The sequence below is a fragment of the Rhincodon typus genome, chromosome 1 (assembly GCF_021869965.1).
Source record: "Rhincodon typus isolate 14 chromosome 1, sRhiTyp1.1, whole genome shotgun sequence".
Classification (NCBI taxonomy): domain Eukaryota; kingdom Metazoa; phylum Chordata; class Chondrichthyes; order Orectolobiformes; family Rhincodontidae; genus Rhincodon; species Rhincodon typus.
Window position 1 is genome coordinate 41,376,236 of NC_063332.1, and position 14,731 is coordinate 41,390,966.

At 38.5% G+C, this 14,731-nt stretch overlaps 1 protein-coding gene across 3 annotated transcripts in view; it reads left to right on the top strand.

Annotated features, from left to right (window-relative positions):
• The window catches only part of fam219aa (family with sequence similarity 219 member Aa), a 417,719-nt gene that overhangs the window by 368,954 nt on the left and 34,034 nt on the right, over positions 1–14,731 (top strand). For 2 of the 3 annotated variants that reach the window (XM_048599426.1, XM_048599436.1), the window contains exon 2: positions 11,929–12,017. The exons of the other annotated variant lie outside the window; for it this stretch is intronic. In XM_048599426.1, the coding sequence (XP_048455383.1) occupies positions 11,963–12,017 (55 nt within the window). In that variant the 5' untranslated portion in view covers positions 11,929–11,962. The remainder of the gene's footprint in view (positions 1–11,928; positions 12,018–14,731) is intronic. 3 annotated transcript variants of the gene reach the window in all.

A 14,731-nucleotide genomic window follows, 5' to 3' on the forward strand; every position in this document is an offset into this window, starting at 1 on the left:
TCCCACTCTCTCCCTATTTATTTCAAAACCTCCTTCCCCTCCCCCTTCTCTGATGAAGGGTCTCGGCCCGAAATGTCAGCCTCTCTGCTCCTGGCATGCTGCTGTGTTCATCCAGCCCTGCACCTTGTTGTCTCGGATTCTCCAGCATCTGCAGTTCCTACTATCTCTGATTCAATATGTTTATTACACTTCATTCGTATTTGTGTGTTATGGCAGATGGTGCTTTTTATGTGGTTTCTATGTTGAAATTTGCTTTCACTTTGGTACAATTGCTTTGTACAGTTGAACATTATTGACAGTGGTGTTTCCAACAAGACAGGAGTTGGTACATGATCAGCAAATCTCTGGTAGCTCAAGTGATTTCAAACACTTTCTTAACTAGACTGAACTCTGAATTTAATAGGCTGATGTATCAAGAACTGATAACGTTTGTGTATGCTAGAAGCTACATACATAAATACTCAGGACCCTGTTTATTTTATATAAAGGGAATTTATAGTATTGAACCTTTTCAATAAAATGGGATCATAGAGACTGCCAAACTCTTCAGCTTTCCCATTGCGATGTCCTGACCAATCAGAATCTACCTCCCTGGTTTGAGAATTGAGACTTCATGTCTGTGCAGTACAAGATTATTTTATAATTATTTTATCTCCAGTTATGGAATATAAAAATTAACGTCATTCAACGAATGTAGTATTACAAATTTTCAGTTTTCAGTAATGTGCTGAGCTTTTACAAACCTTTTACTCCATGTGCAAAAGATTTATACTTTTTTTTATCTTCCGCCCTCGGTGTACACTAATTCTTACTTTATCCCTCTCTCTGTCTCCCATTTCATTTCTGCTTGATTGAACCCACTGAGTAAACTAGAAATACACGTTTTGCCTACAAAGCAGAGAGATAGGAGAATATATAAATGTAAACATATTCATTAAAGCTTTGTTTTAAAGCTACTTTCTTCTTTGTTTCTTCCAGTTCTTTTTTCACTTTATTCTTCTCTAATAATACTTGTATGTTTAAATAACAGTTTTAAAAAGCCCATTTAACATGGAATTGTATTTGTGAATCATCTACAATGGGAAAACATAGAATTTGAGTTCTTGGTTTAAAATGAAAAGATTTTATTTCATGTGCACAGAGTGCTGGTGAGACTACACCTAGAATGTTGAGTGCAGTTTTGGCTCAACATTTGCAATGGAAGCTGTATAAGAAAAACTCATTAAATTAGTCCTTGGGAGGAGAAGCTGAGCAAATCTGTATTCTCTGAAGGGGCTTGATAAAGTACATGCTGACCAGTGGATATAAAAATGCAATGTCATTGTCTCAGGATAAGGGCCCGATTGTTTAGGACTGAGATGAGAAGACATTCCTTCATTCATAAGATTGTGAATTCCAAGAATTCACAGACCCAGAGGAATGTGGAATCTCTATTGTTGATGCAGTTAAGACTGAGATTGACAGGTTTTTGGTGTCTGAAAATTATGAAATATGGGGAGTGAGCAAAAAAAGTAAAGTTGAAGCCTAAGGTCAGCCATGATTGTGTTAAATAGTGGAGTAGGCCTAACTCCTATTTCTTGGGTTCTTGTAAAAAGCAAATATATATAATAGGAGCCAGAGAGAATGGATAAAGAAACATCGACTAAAAGACCATGAGACGAAAGAGCAGAAGTAGGCTGTTTGATCTATCGGGTTTTCACCATCATTCCATGAGGTCATGGCTGATTTAATAATACTCAACTCCACTTCCTGCTTTATGCCCTAACTGATTAAAAGTCTGTCTATCTCAGACTTTAATACAATGAACCGTCCCCTCTACAACATTGTGGAATTCTTTGTTGCACAGAGTCTGCGATCTAAGGGGACGTGATGGCCTAGCGGTTTTACCGCTGGATTGCTAATCCGGGAACACCGGTTCAAATCCCAACAAGGCAGATGGTGAAATTTGAATCCAATAAAAATCTAGAATTAAGAGTTTAATGATAACCAATAAAATTGCCATCCTTACCTGGTCTGGACTACATGTTACTACAGACCCACAGCACTGTGGTTGATTCTTAACTGCCCATTAGAATGGGCAATAAATGCTGGCCTAGCTGGCCATTCCTTGGCCTCATCCAATGAATATTTCTTTTAAAAATTGACTGAGAGAAAAGCAATTTCTCATCATCACTGTCTTAAATGGATGACTCCTTTTATGTGAGATTATGCCCTCTGATCTTAGACTCTCCTACACAGGGAAAACTCTCTGCATCTACTCTGTTAAGCTCCCTAATAACATTGTTTCAATAAGGTCTATCCTTATTTATGTAAACTCCGAAGAGTACAAGCTCACTGTGCTCAACTTCTCATAAGAAAATCCTTCCATACCTGAAACCAACCTAGTAAACCTTCTCATGATCAAATGATCAATGATCAAATCAACACCTGCTCTGGTAGAATTTGCATATTTGGTCCAGACTTTGATCAGCCACTCATTTAGCAAGAAAATGCCCTTCAAAAATATCTCTTAAAATAGCAAGATGGAGATGTGCATCCTTTGATATTTTACTGTTATAGACATGCCAACAAAGTACACTGCCTAAGCCAGATACTGCCACTTGCTCAGATTACAGCCAATTAAAAACTTCAAAATTCAATGATTTGAGACTGTTGACTCTCTGATGTTTTTTGATACCACCAGAGCTTCTCTATCACAAATGATCACACCACAGCAAGACTATTTTAACTAAACAATCGAGCTCCTGATGATTGAAAGAAAGTGTCGTGTTGACACTCAAAGTACTTCCACTCAGTGCTTCAGCTCCAGTGCAGCTATGCCGCTGAGCACGTTTTGCTTAACATAATTTCACAGCCAGACTGATGCCACTTACACTCCACCCCCTCTGCCATTTCAATAAAATATTCTCAGAACAGTAACCGCTGCATGAGCAGAATCTCATGACTGCCTCCAATGGCTGTGCATCTTTCCTCACATAATGTGTCTAAAACTGTTCAGTGTTCTAGCTGTGGTCTGATTGGTGCCTTTATAATTTTAGCAAGACTCTTTTCATACTCCTTTTCCTTCGTATTGAAGACCGACACTATTACCTATTATGATTTGAACTTGGATGCTAGCTTTTTGTGATTTGTACACAAGGACGTCTATATCCCTGTGTGCTATAGCTTTCTGCAGTCTTTGGTCATATAAGTAATATTCACCTCTTCTGTTCTTCCTGCGAAAGTGCGTAACCTCACGTTTTCTTATATTATATTCAATCTGTCAAGTTTTTGAGCACTCACTTAACCTGTTTGAATCAATCTGTACATTCTGTCTCATCCTCACTACTTCTCTTCCCACCTATTTTTCAGTCATCCACAACATAGCAATTGTGCATTCACTTATGTCATCTATATCTTCATCAGATATTGTAAATTATTGTGACAATCTGATTGTGTGACACTCCACATCACAGGTTGCCGTCCTGAAAATGCCCTCCTGTATCCCAACTGTCTGTCTTCCATTAGTTACATAAATCTCTCTTTTATGGGTTTTTGCCTTTTTAAGTAACCTTGTGTGCAGTAACTTATTGAATGCCTTTTTGAAAAATCCAAACATACTACTGGTTCCCCCTTATCTATCCTACTTGTTAGCTCAATTGTGATAAATTTATCAGATGATTCCCACTTCACAAAGCCGTGCTGACTCTGCTTTATTTTATTATTTCTATAATTTCTACTATTACATCCTTTATAATAGATTCTAACATTTTCCCAGTGACACATGTTATGCTTACTGGCCTATTGTTACCTGTGTTTTTTTTTGTTCCCTTCCTTCTTGAAGGAGGGTAACGCCTTGGCAATTTTCCAACTTTCTGGGACTTTTCCAGAATATAACAATTCTTGAAAGATTACTACCAGTGCATCCACCATTTCTATAGCTACTTTTAAAATCCTATGATGCAACCAGCTCCAGAGGACTTATTAGCCTTTAGCCCCATCAGTTTCCTTAGAACATTCTCTCGGGTGATAGCTATTGTGTTTATACCTTCAATCCCCCATGGGTTGCTTGATTTTTATTTTGGTTTAGTAATTTCAGAATGCTGTTAATCCCCACTACTGCAAATAGTGATGCAAAGTATTTTTTTCAACTCCTTGCCATTTCCTGATTCCTCAATATTATTTCCCCAGCCTCATTTTCTTTCCTGTATTCACTTGCCTAACCTTTTCATATATTTAAAAAAGTTCCTACTTTCTTTTTAATATTACATGCCAATTTATCCTTAAATTTTTGGATTGTCTTTGGCTGGTTTTTTTTTACATAATCCAGATGAGTTGAAGAGGAACAATTTTTTTTTCACAGAAAATTGTGAATTCTTGGAAATCTTGCCCTAGAGGGCTATGGAACGTCGGTCATTGAGCATGTTCAAGATGGGAAACGACAGACATCAAGGGATAACATGGGCAGGCTGGGTGGATTGGCCATGCTAAATTGCCCCTAGGTGACCAGGGATGTGCAGATTGGGTGGATGAGCTATAGTAAATGTGTAGTTAATTGGATAGGGTGAGGATTGAATTTAGGTGGGATGCTCTTCTGAAGGTCAGTGCAGACTCGATAGGATGAATGGCCTCTATCTGCATTGTAGGAATTCTATGATTCTATACTCCAGATGCGATTTCACCAGTGTCCTTTGTAATTGAATCGTGGCTTTTTGTATTGGGGGTGGTAGTAGGATCCTTGCTTTTCCTGATGTGAATGTAAATCATCTAGAACTTGGTGTGCAGGGCTCAACTTAAAACTTTGAATAACCCAAAAGTTGGGAACTTTCTAAACTCTGAGGAGAATAGTGTCCAAAAGGACATTGGCAAGTTAATGGAGTGGCCACATAGGTGCCAGATAAAGTTGACTGCAGAGAAGTGTAAGGTGATATGTTTCGGTACAAGAACGTGAAGGGACAGTATACAGTAAAAGGGTATTTTCTTAAGGGTGTGCAGAAGCAGAAACCTTGGTGTATATGCAAAGTCACAAAATGTGGTAGAACAGCTAGGGAGAGCTGAAAGGCCTCCTTTTGTCTAACTCTTTTTCTGACTAACTATTTACTTTAGCAGAATTCTGAGTTCTCTGATTTTAATTGATACTTTTGGATAGTTCCAGGTATGGGTGGCATTGCCCAACGGAATCTTTGATTTCCCAGCCGATCCCCTTGGAATTTCTTGAGTTTCGGATTCAATGCTACAGGAACAACTGTGTTGCCATTAGAAAATCTAAGTCTACTCTCAAAATAAGGGGCACACCATTTAAAGTTGAGAAGAGGAACAATTTTTTTTTTCACATAGAAAATTGTGAATTCTTGGAATTCTTGCCCTAGAGGGCTATGGAACGTCGGTCATTGAGCATGTTCAAGATGGGAAACGACAGACATCAAGGGATAACATGGGAAAAAGGCCCATGATCTAACTGAAGGCAGAGTAGGCTTGATTGCCTTAAAGATCTAATCCTGTCCCTATGTTTCTAATAGAAATTTGGTGGTGTACAGCAGTTTGCTCAAACTAAGGCATTTGTGACTTGAAATAAAATGCCAACAGAACTTAAAATATAATATGCAGTATGTTGCTTCCAATAAAACAATCTGTTAGTTTTATTACTACTATTTGTGCTAGCAGTGCTAAGGGAATAATTACAACAGTTCTTGACACGCTACAGTATGATCTGTGTTTAGAGTCAGGCTAGAACATTTTAAATTATTATTTTGTTACTTGACTGCAGAGAGCCAAGGCCACTTACTGTGACCTCATCAAATTCAAGTTCACTGAAACATAATTACACTATAATAGTCGCTAATGATCTGGCTGCTGTTTGAAATTATTTATGTTTATCATTAAACTGTGTTGGATTGCTTTACATCAGATTATTCTAAAGTGGTTAAAGGCTAGAGTAAGGGAAAATCAGTTGATTAAAGGTTAGAACTATGGCAGAAGCTTCGGTAGCCTTATTTTCACAATAAAATAAACATCTAAATGATCTGAAGGAGGTGTTTTCCACCTCCAGGGAAACGAACTTTGAAGTTGACATTGTTATTTTTATTGTCACCTATGTCTCAGTTGTTAGTTCATTTGTCCCTGAATCAAAGATTTGGGTTCAAGTCCACTTCAGAGCTTGAAGACACATGTTAAGACTGATATTCCAGAGCAGTGCTGAGTTAGTGTTGTGCTGTTACAGGTTCTGCCTTTTGAAAGCAAAATGGAACCAAAACGCAATCTGGTTCAAGGAGACCTATTTGTAAAGCACCCAGGGCACTATTTCAAGAGAGCAGGAGAGATATCCCTGGTGTTCTGGTCAATCTTTATTCTTCAAACAACATCACAAAATGCAGATAATCTGTTCATTAACACGTTCATAAAATCGTAGAGTACAGAAGATGCCCTTAAGCCCATCAAGTCTGCATCGACAAAAAAACTACTCTCAATCTACACTAGTCCCACTTTCCAGCACTTGGCCCATAGCCTTGAATGTTATGACCTTTCTTTCAAGTGCTCATCCAAATGCTTTTTAAATGTTGAGGTTTCGTGCCTCATTTACCCTCCCAAGCAATTCCAGATTTGCACCAATTTCCTCCAATCCCCGAGAACCTCCTGTTCAGTATGCCTCCTTTAATTATTAACCCTATTAGCATAAAAACTTTGCTATTTGTCAGAATTTCCGAGGGCCAATTAGCTGCCTTTTTTTTTCTACATGATGACAACAACAACTATTGATGAGACTTCTGATGTCACAATAAGTACTATATAGTGCATGTATCTTTCATTATTCAATACAATAGCAATATTTGTGTCAATTGAGAAAGCCAAGAAGTGGAATTCATTGGAAAATAACAGTTTTGTTGCAATATTGGCCAAGGCCAGTTCGATGGAAAAACTACAAAACTAGTAAGCGTCCGTCTCCTCCTGTCTCCTTCCTTATGGGCTTGGATTTTAGGCAACGCAGGGATTGGAGCTGGGTGTGCACTAAGAATAGTTAGTGCTAACCACCATACTGGTTCCCTCGTTCCATCCTGTCTCTGAGATTTTTTTTTAAGCGTAGATGGTGAGGGTAGCACTGCTGTCCTTTCTGATTATATGGTAGCTGGTTAAAGTTATTAATGTCCTATTAAAACAAACCTGCGCAGGAGGCAGAGTGGAATTTCTTAGTTGGCCACGAGGTTCCCAGAGCTGACAGAAGCTAGTTTAGCTGCCTGGAGGCAACCTTCTAACAACAGACTGGAGGGGACTAACGCTCCACAAAGTCCAAGGGGATCTCTCATGCGCTATGGATGGGCAAGCCTGTGCTGTCTGCAACATTGTGTCTTGATTGCAAAAGCCATTTTAAATTAAATGTTAAAGCTTTTGAACCAGCTAATCCTTTTACTCACTGTTCATTGCACCCTAATACACTCCTTTCAAGCTTGTAGTGTTCTGGCCCACCAGCTTTGGGAGTTCACCCATTTTCCTCAATTAGAGATATAGAGTGACAGAGGAAGAGAAAAATGTGGGGATGGAGGTTAAAAAGCTGGGTAGTTAAGGGCAGGTCAATCAGGTTGATCTTGGATGTTCTTATGAGAGGAGGTTGAGATTGTAATCATTAGAGTTAGTAGAATGAGAGGCCATCTGTCTATGTCCAATGATATGACCTAGCAACATGACTTGGGCTTTTGTGAACTCCCTCTTAGCCAGGTTTATCACCAAGTCCACCTCTTGAAGTCGATCGAATAATTATGTTAGATGTTTATGTTAAATGTTCCTTGCATGTGTGACTAAAAATCACCAGATCGTCCATGTACATCAAACAATTGGGTAATCCTGAAATGACTTTATTGGTTAGGCTTTGAACTGTGGCTCGCACATTCTTCATACCAAATGACGTGACTTTAGTGACACTAAATGGACTATACCAGTTTACAGCTGAAATTTCCTTTTGCTCTTTCAGATAAAAGTACCTGCTAGTATCCCCTGAATAAGTCCAACTAAGAAATATAAAGTTACTTGTCCCACCTTCTTAATATAGTCTTCCAAACGTGGGATATGAATTGCATTTTGTAAATGCGTTGGCTTTGCAGCAATCCACACACAATCATTGGGTACCACCTGGTTTTGGCACCATTTCTATGGGTGAGTTCCATTGACTGAAACTCACTTTTGATTATGTCATCTCTGAACATATTTTCAATTTCTTTTTGAACCTGTGCCAGTTCTGGAGGGTTAAGCCCATAAGGATGTTAACTAATTGGAACAGCATTTCCTATGGCTACATCCTGTGTAATCAGTTTAAGTTCTTCCCAGCTTATACCCACTTATGTCCCCATGCGATTGTAATAACTCTTTCAGGTCATTTTTGATTTTCCTCTGGAAGGTAACTCAATAATTTATCCCAGTTCTTGAGAACTTCCTCATTGTCCAATTTAATTTGAGGAATGTCAAATTCAGAATCATCTGGATTTGGTTCTTCACTCTGTGTTGTAACCAGTAATGCATTCTCATTTTGTTTTCCGTCTCTATCAAAATGCCGTTTGAGTATATTCACATGATACACTGAGTTTCCTTCTATATAGTGTTCATATCGAATAATTCACCTCGTTCAATATCCTTTCAATTTGATAAGGCCCACTAAACCTTGCTCTTAAAGGTTCAACTACCGCTGGTAGTAATACTTACACTTTATCTGCACTGGTGAAATGACAAGTTTTTGATCTCATGTCTGCTTCCTGTTTCATCACATGCTGTGCAACTTTTAAATGTTGTCTAGCCAACTCACCTGCTTAATTGCTGCCTAAAATTTGACAGAGTCCAAATATGTAGTTTCTGAACTCTGACTCACCAATTTCTCCTTAATTAATTTAAGTGGTCCTCTCACCTCATGCCCAAAAGCTAATTCAAATGGACTGACTTTAGTTCATTGATTAGATGCATCCCTAATTGCAAAAAAAAATGGAATTCCTTTAGCCCAATCCTCTCTATAGTCTTGACTATAGACCCTCCACATAGTCTTTAAAGTTTGATGCCACCATTCTAAAGTTCTCTGCAATTCTGGATGGCATGCAGTGGATTTGAATTGTTTTATTCCTAAGCTATCCATAAGTTCCTTGAATAACTTTGAAAAATTTGATGCTTGAGCTGATTGTATTTCTGTGGGTAGTCCATACCTAGTTTAAAAAAAAATGGAGTAACTTTTCTGCAATCCTTTTAGCCATGATACTATACAATGGATTGACATCTGGATATCTAGTAGACACATTCATTATGGTCAATAAATACTGATTCCCACTCGTTGTTTTAGGGAAGGGTCCTATGTAATCAATTAAGACTGCTGTAAAAGGTTCTTCAAACGCTGGAAAGTGTATTAAGGGTTTTATCACTGCCCAAGGTTTTCCTATTACCTGACACATATAGCATATCCAACAAAATTCAACCACATCTTTATGTAGCTCAAGCCAATAAGACTGGTTTTGTAATTTGGCTTGTTTTCCTTACTCCCAAATGATCTCCTACCCACAACACCACCTTTCTCTGCCCTAGTGGTAATACAACTTGATGAAATTCTGCCCATTTTCCATCTGCCTCAATATGTGATGGTCTCCATTTCCTCATCAAGACCTCACTTTTAAGGTAGTAACAGTCTGGGATATACATAGAAGAAGAATGAGTGTGCTTCTGACACAACTGCTTTAAATGTTTCATTTTTCTGTTGTAACTCTGCTAGCTTCTCTGAACTAAAAATATCCACTTTGTCCTCCACCTTTTCTTGTTTTCTCTCGACCATTTGATCAAACAGTTACTGATAGCTCAACTTCATTATTTTCACTCCTGATTTCTCCTCCTGCTTCAACCTGTAGTTTTGTGATCTTCTTACCATGTAGTCAGGAGAAATCTCTGGACCTGTAACACCTCAGTTATCTGATTTTCAACTACAGAAGGCATCACTCCTACCTGTGATCCAGCTATATCATTACCAAGGATAAACTATTTCCAGAACTGAGAATTTCTCCATTATTCCTACCACCACTTCACCACTTTTTACTGGACTTTCCTGCCTCACCTTATAATGGAACACTACTCTTCTCACCATGAATACCATATATTGCAATCTTTTCTGGCAATACTCCTTCTGAATTACACACATCTCCATCTCTCACCATCAAAGATTGGCATGCTGCCATATCTCTTAAAATCTTAATTTCTTTACCTATTCCTCCTGGCACTCATGAGTAAACCTTACCTACGCAGGTAAATTATTTCGAGATCTGGCACTTTCTTACTAACCAACCCTTGACCAGGCTGTATATTCTTTTGGTTCCCCTGTGTTTCCCTTTGCCACTTTAACACAACCCACTGGCTTATCCTGTTTTCCACATCCATTTGCCCAGTGCTTATTTTTAAACCCACCAACAGTACAACTTCATATGTCCTACTTTATTAAGGTGAAAACACCTGAGGTTTTTTTTAAACTTCTTTCTCTCATAGTTCACCACCGGTTTCATTTTTAACCTATCTCTACTATCCTCCAGTGAGGTTTCCTTTTCCCTTACCACCCGAGGATTTCTCTTTTTCCCAAATTCTATCCCTCACCGATTGAAATTGATGTCAAAACATTGACTTATGAACCAACTCAATCATCTGCCATTTCAGCTGCTAATCTTGCAGTTTTAACTCTCTGCTCTTCCACATGAGTTCTCACTACTTCATTTTAAGTCGACTTTCGTTTTTCAGTTCCAATTTCCGAAGTTCAAAGGTTCTCTGTCTTCCTTTCATCTGCTAGAGCTATTCTTTCTTTTTCTTTTCTCTGCTTTCAATTGTAACTCAAACTGTTTCATTTCCTTATAATATTGAAGATGTTTCATTTGCAATTGAAGTTTAGCAACTTCAGTGATTTTGATTGCATTTCTGACAGTTGCAAATGCTGGACTATTGCTCCAATCATCTTCTCTTTCCTCACAGGTACAAGCAACCTCAGCTACAGCTTGTCTGCCAATTCTGAAAGCTTTGCCTCACTCACCTTCTGTAAACCACCCCAAGTGACTTCTTCCACACCTAAGAAACTTAGCCACTGAAAGAGCCATTATTACATACGGCACACTTATTTAAACCAACTGAATGCACCACCTGAAAAGACAATGCCAACGCTCACTTATCATTGTCTTTGAGTCCAGTAATCCGAAATCCAACCTGGAATTATGAATTCTGATCCTGACGAGCCCCAATTTGTTATGGGCCAAACAAAACGCTTTCAAAACGTATCAAGAAGATAGCCTAGACTCTAACATTTATCTTATTTAAAGGCAAGTGTAAGGTGCAGCATTGCGCCATAGTTAAAATACAAACAAAAAAAATGACAAAAACTTTAACTCCATTGAAATACTTAACAAAATAATATATTGTTTAAATACCACTCATCAACTGTTCCAATATAGCAGCATCCCATAAGCACATCCCTGGCAAAGGCAAATTGAGCAAAACAAATTTCCCTCACTTGCTATCTCCTTCAGGTAGGAGAAACAGAAGGAATCTAGCAACAGAGAGAGAACTGCATCCAGTAGCTTCAAATCCAAAAACCCCAACTCAACATCTGAAATCATAAACTAAAACCCTGGGTCTCTGTGAGCCTTAATCCACCACTCACTTTTTTTTTTGTCTTACTTAAAAAATCTCAAAGCTATTTATTCTGTTTTCCACAGAGCAAAACCTCAGTAGCAGTTTTACACTATGCATCTTCAAAAGAAACAGGACAGAAAGTATCTCTTAAAGGCACCTCTTGTCACAGAGGAGAATAAATTGAAACATTTAAGTTGCTTGGGTGCTAGACAGGGTAGATGCAGAAAGGTTATTTCTCCTTGTGGAGAATGTAGGACCAGATGACATAAACTTAGAGTTAACGGATTTCCCATTTAAGACAGTGACGAGGATTATTTTTTCTTGCAGATGGAAAAGAATCTGTGGAGTTCTTAAACTGCAAATGTCTATCAAGGCTGTGTCATTAATTATATTCAAGACAGACCAATTCTTTATCGGTAAGGTAATTCAGGGTTATGGGGATAAGGTGGGAAAGCAGAGTTGAGGATTATCAGTCAATCATCATTTCCTTGAATGGCAGAGCAGACCCAATGCGCAGAAGTAGGCCATATGTCTTGAGAGGGAGGATGAGAGGAAGCCAAGGGGACCGAGGTAGGGGATTTCCTGGTTAATTGACCATCGTAATGAGAAACTGTTTCCCATAAAATATAGGCTTTTGACCCAAAATTCATGATCATGATCATGGAGTTTGAGCCTACTGGGAAAATCCACCCTTCAGTGTCTCCTGGCCATGATGACATCGCGGTCCTCCTGTTGAATACTCTCTCCCACTGACCCTCATACCATGTGCTTCTGTGTGTGTATGCCTTTGCCTTTTGCCGCCATAATCTTTGTTGTATGTAGTTTTCCATTGTCGTGTGGTTTATCCCTCAGTCACGCGACTCTCTATCTGGACCTCCAATTTCCGTATTACTATGGATTGTCATCTTAGTTTTGTGTAATTAACTCCTGAATAGAAATGAAAAAATTCTTGCTGACAGTCACATATACTTCTTTTACACTGCTAAGCAATTGTGTGAATCTAAGAAAATGCTGTGTTTCCACATCCAAGTCTTCATGGAATGGTTACCTCACAGATTATGTAAATTGAGTATGATGACCAATTTCATTTGGTGTTCAGGCAAACTTAAGTATCAAGTCTTAAGTGCAGCTTCCATAACATTGCCTGCCCTGTTCTTTCTTACCATTGACATAAAAGCCATCTCTTGTCAAACAATCCCTAATCACTTCTGTGGATTTGAAAAATCCAATGTGCTATGCTGAAATGTTGAGAGCTGTATTACAATTCCAAGAAGGCCAAGTTTTCTCTCGTTTCTGGAATCAAGGTGCTGACAGCTAATTCTCAAATATAACCTATATCTGCTGTTTTGTCTCAGGTGATGTAAGGATAATTCCGGTTTCAAAACAGCTACACAACTGCTTTTGGAACAGTCACAGTTACTCTGAAGAATACTAACACTCCTGCCACAAAACAAGGACTGTATAAGAGGAAAAAAAATGATGGATTAAAATTCCATAATTGATGCCCTTTAAGAATAGATGAGGTACACTGATGTTTTCGATGGAACAAACTTGTCAGTCACTTCAGCAATTAATGGTTCAATAATTTCCTACCATGATATCCAATTTTATAATTAAAACTCTGAATCATAAACGACTGGAGACACATATTACCTTATTACTGTGGTGTATATTTCTGCAGTGAGTGGTCAATGAAAAGTGTGAAAGCAAAAAAAAAAAATTGCTCTGTAAAACGTCCAGTTGTAATAGCGAATTTTGTTCCATGGATGCTGTGCCCTATATCTGGAGTGATTAGATATCTTTGTGTGTTAATAACACTGAAATTGCAAAGTTACACAAATAGCATGGAAAGTTGGGGCAGCATGCAATAATCAGTCAAGATAAGCATTTTTTTTATATTGCTCTTGCCACTTTGCATTAACCTAAAGAATCATGACAAAATTAAAATCAGTTTTATATGTATTTTGAAAATAGAATTTAATATTTTTTAAAATTTAATTTAAAACAGAAATAATGCCTCTTTTTGCAAAATGAGCTTTAAAGTTTAAAACTGCTGATCGACTAAAAATTAGTTGAGAATTCATAGAGACTGAGAAGGGAGAGAACAGAGACCACTGACTATATGAGGTTAGGAATCTCTCACTGCCTGACTCGGAGAATATTTAGAATCATACAGTCCAACTTGTCTGTGCCGACCAGACATCCTAAACTGAACTAGTGTGATTTTCCATTTGGCCCATATCCCTTTAAACCTTTCCTATTCATGTACCCATCCAAATGCCTTTTAAATGTTGTAATTGTACAAACCTCAACCACTTCCTCTGGCAGCTTGTTCCACACACTCACCAACCTCTGCATAAAAATGCTGCTCCCAGGTTCCTTTTTAAATCGTTCCCCTCTCACCTTAAACCTTTGCCCTCTAGTTTTGGACTCCCCACCCTGGAAAAGAGACCTTTGGCGATCTATCTCATCTATGCCCCTCGTGGTTTTATAAATCTCCATCAGGTCAACCCAAACATTCTCCAATGTTCCAGGCAAAAAAAAGGTCCCAGCCTATCCAGCCTCTCCCTATAACTTAAACTCTCCAAACCTGGCAACATCCTTGTAAGTTTTTTTTCTGATCCATTTCCATTTTAACAGCATCCTCCCTGTAGAAGTGTGACCAGAATTGTACATAATATTCTAAAAGTGCACTCTACTTGCAAGGCACTGTGTACCTACACCCCTCAGTCTCTCTGTTTAACATCATTCCCCAGGGCCCTACCATTAGCTGTGTAAGTCCTGCCCTGGTTTGTCTTGTCTTACCAAAATGCAACACTTCCTGCTTATCTGAGTTAACTCCATCTACCGCTCCTCAGCCCATTGGCCGTCTGATTAAGATATTGTACACTCAGATAACCTTTTTCACTATCCATTAAACTACCAATTTGGTGTTATGTGCAAACTTACACAACTATCCCTCCTATACTCTCGTCCGAATCATTTATATAGGTGACAAAAAACCTAGCACCGATTCTTGTGGCACACTGCTGGTCACAGGCCTCCAGCCCAAACAACCCTCTATCACCACCCTCTGACTTCTGCCATCTAGCCAATTTTGCATCCAATTGACTAGCTCTCCCTAGATCCC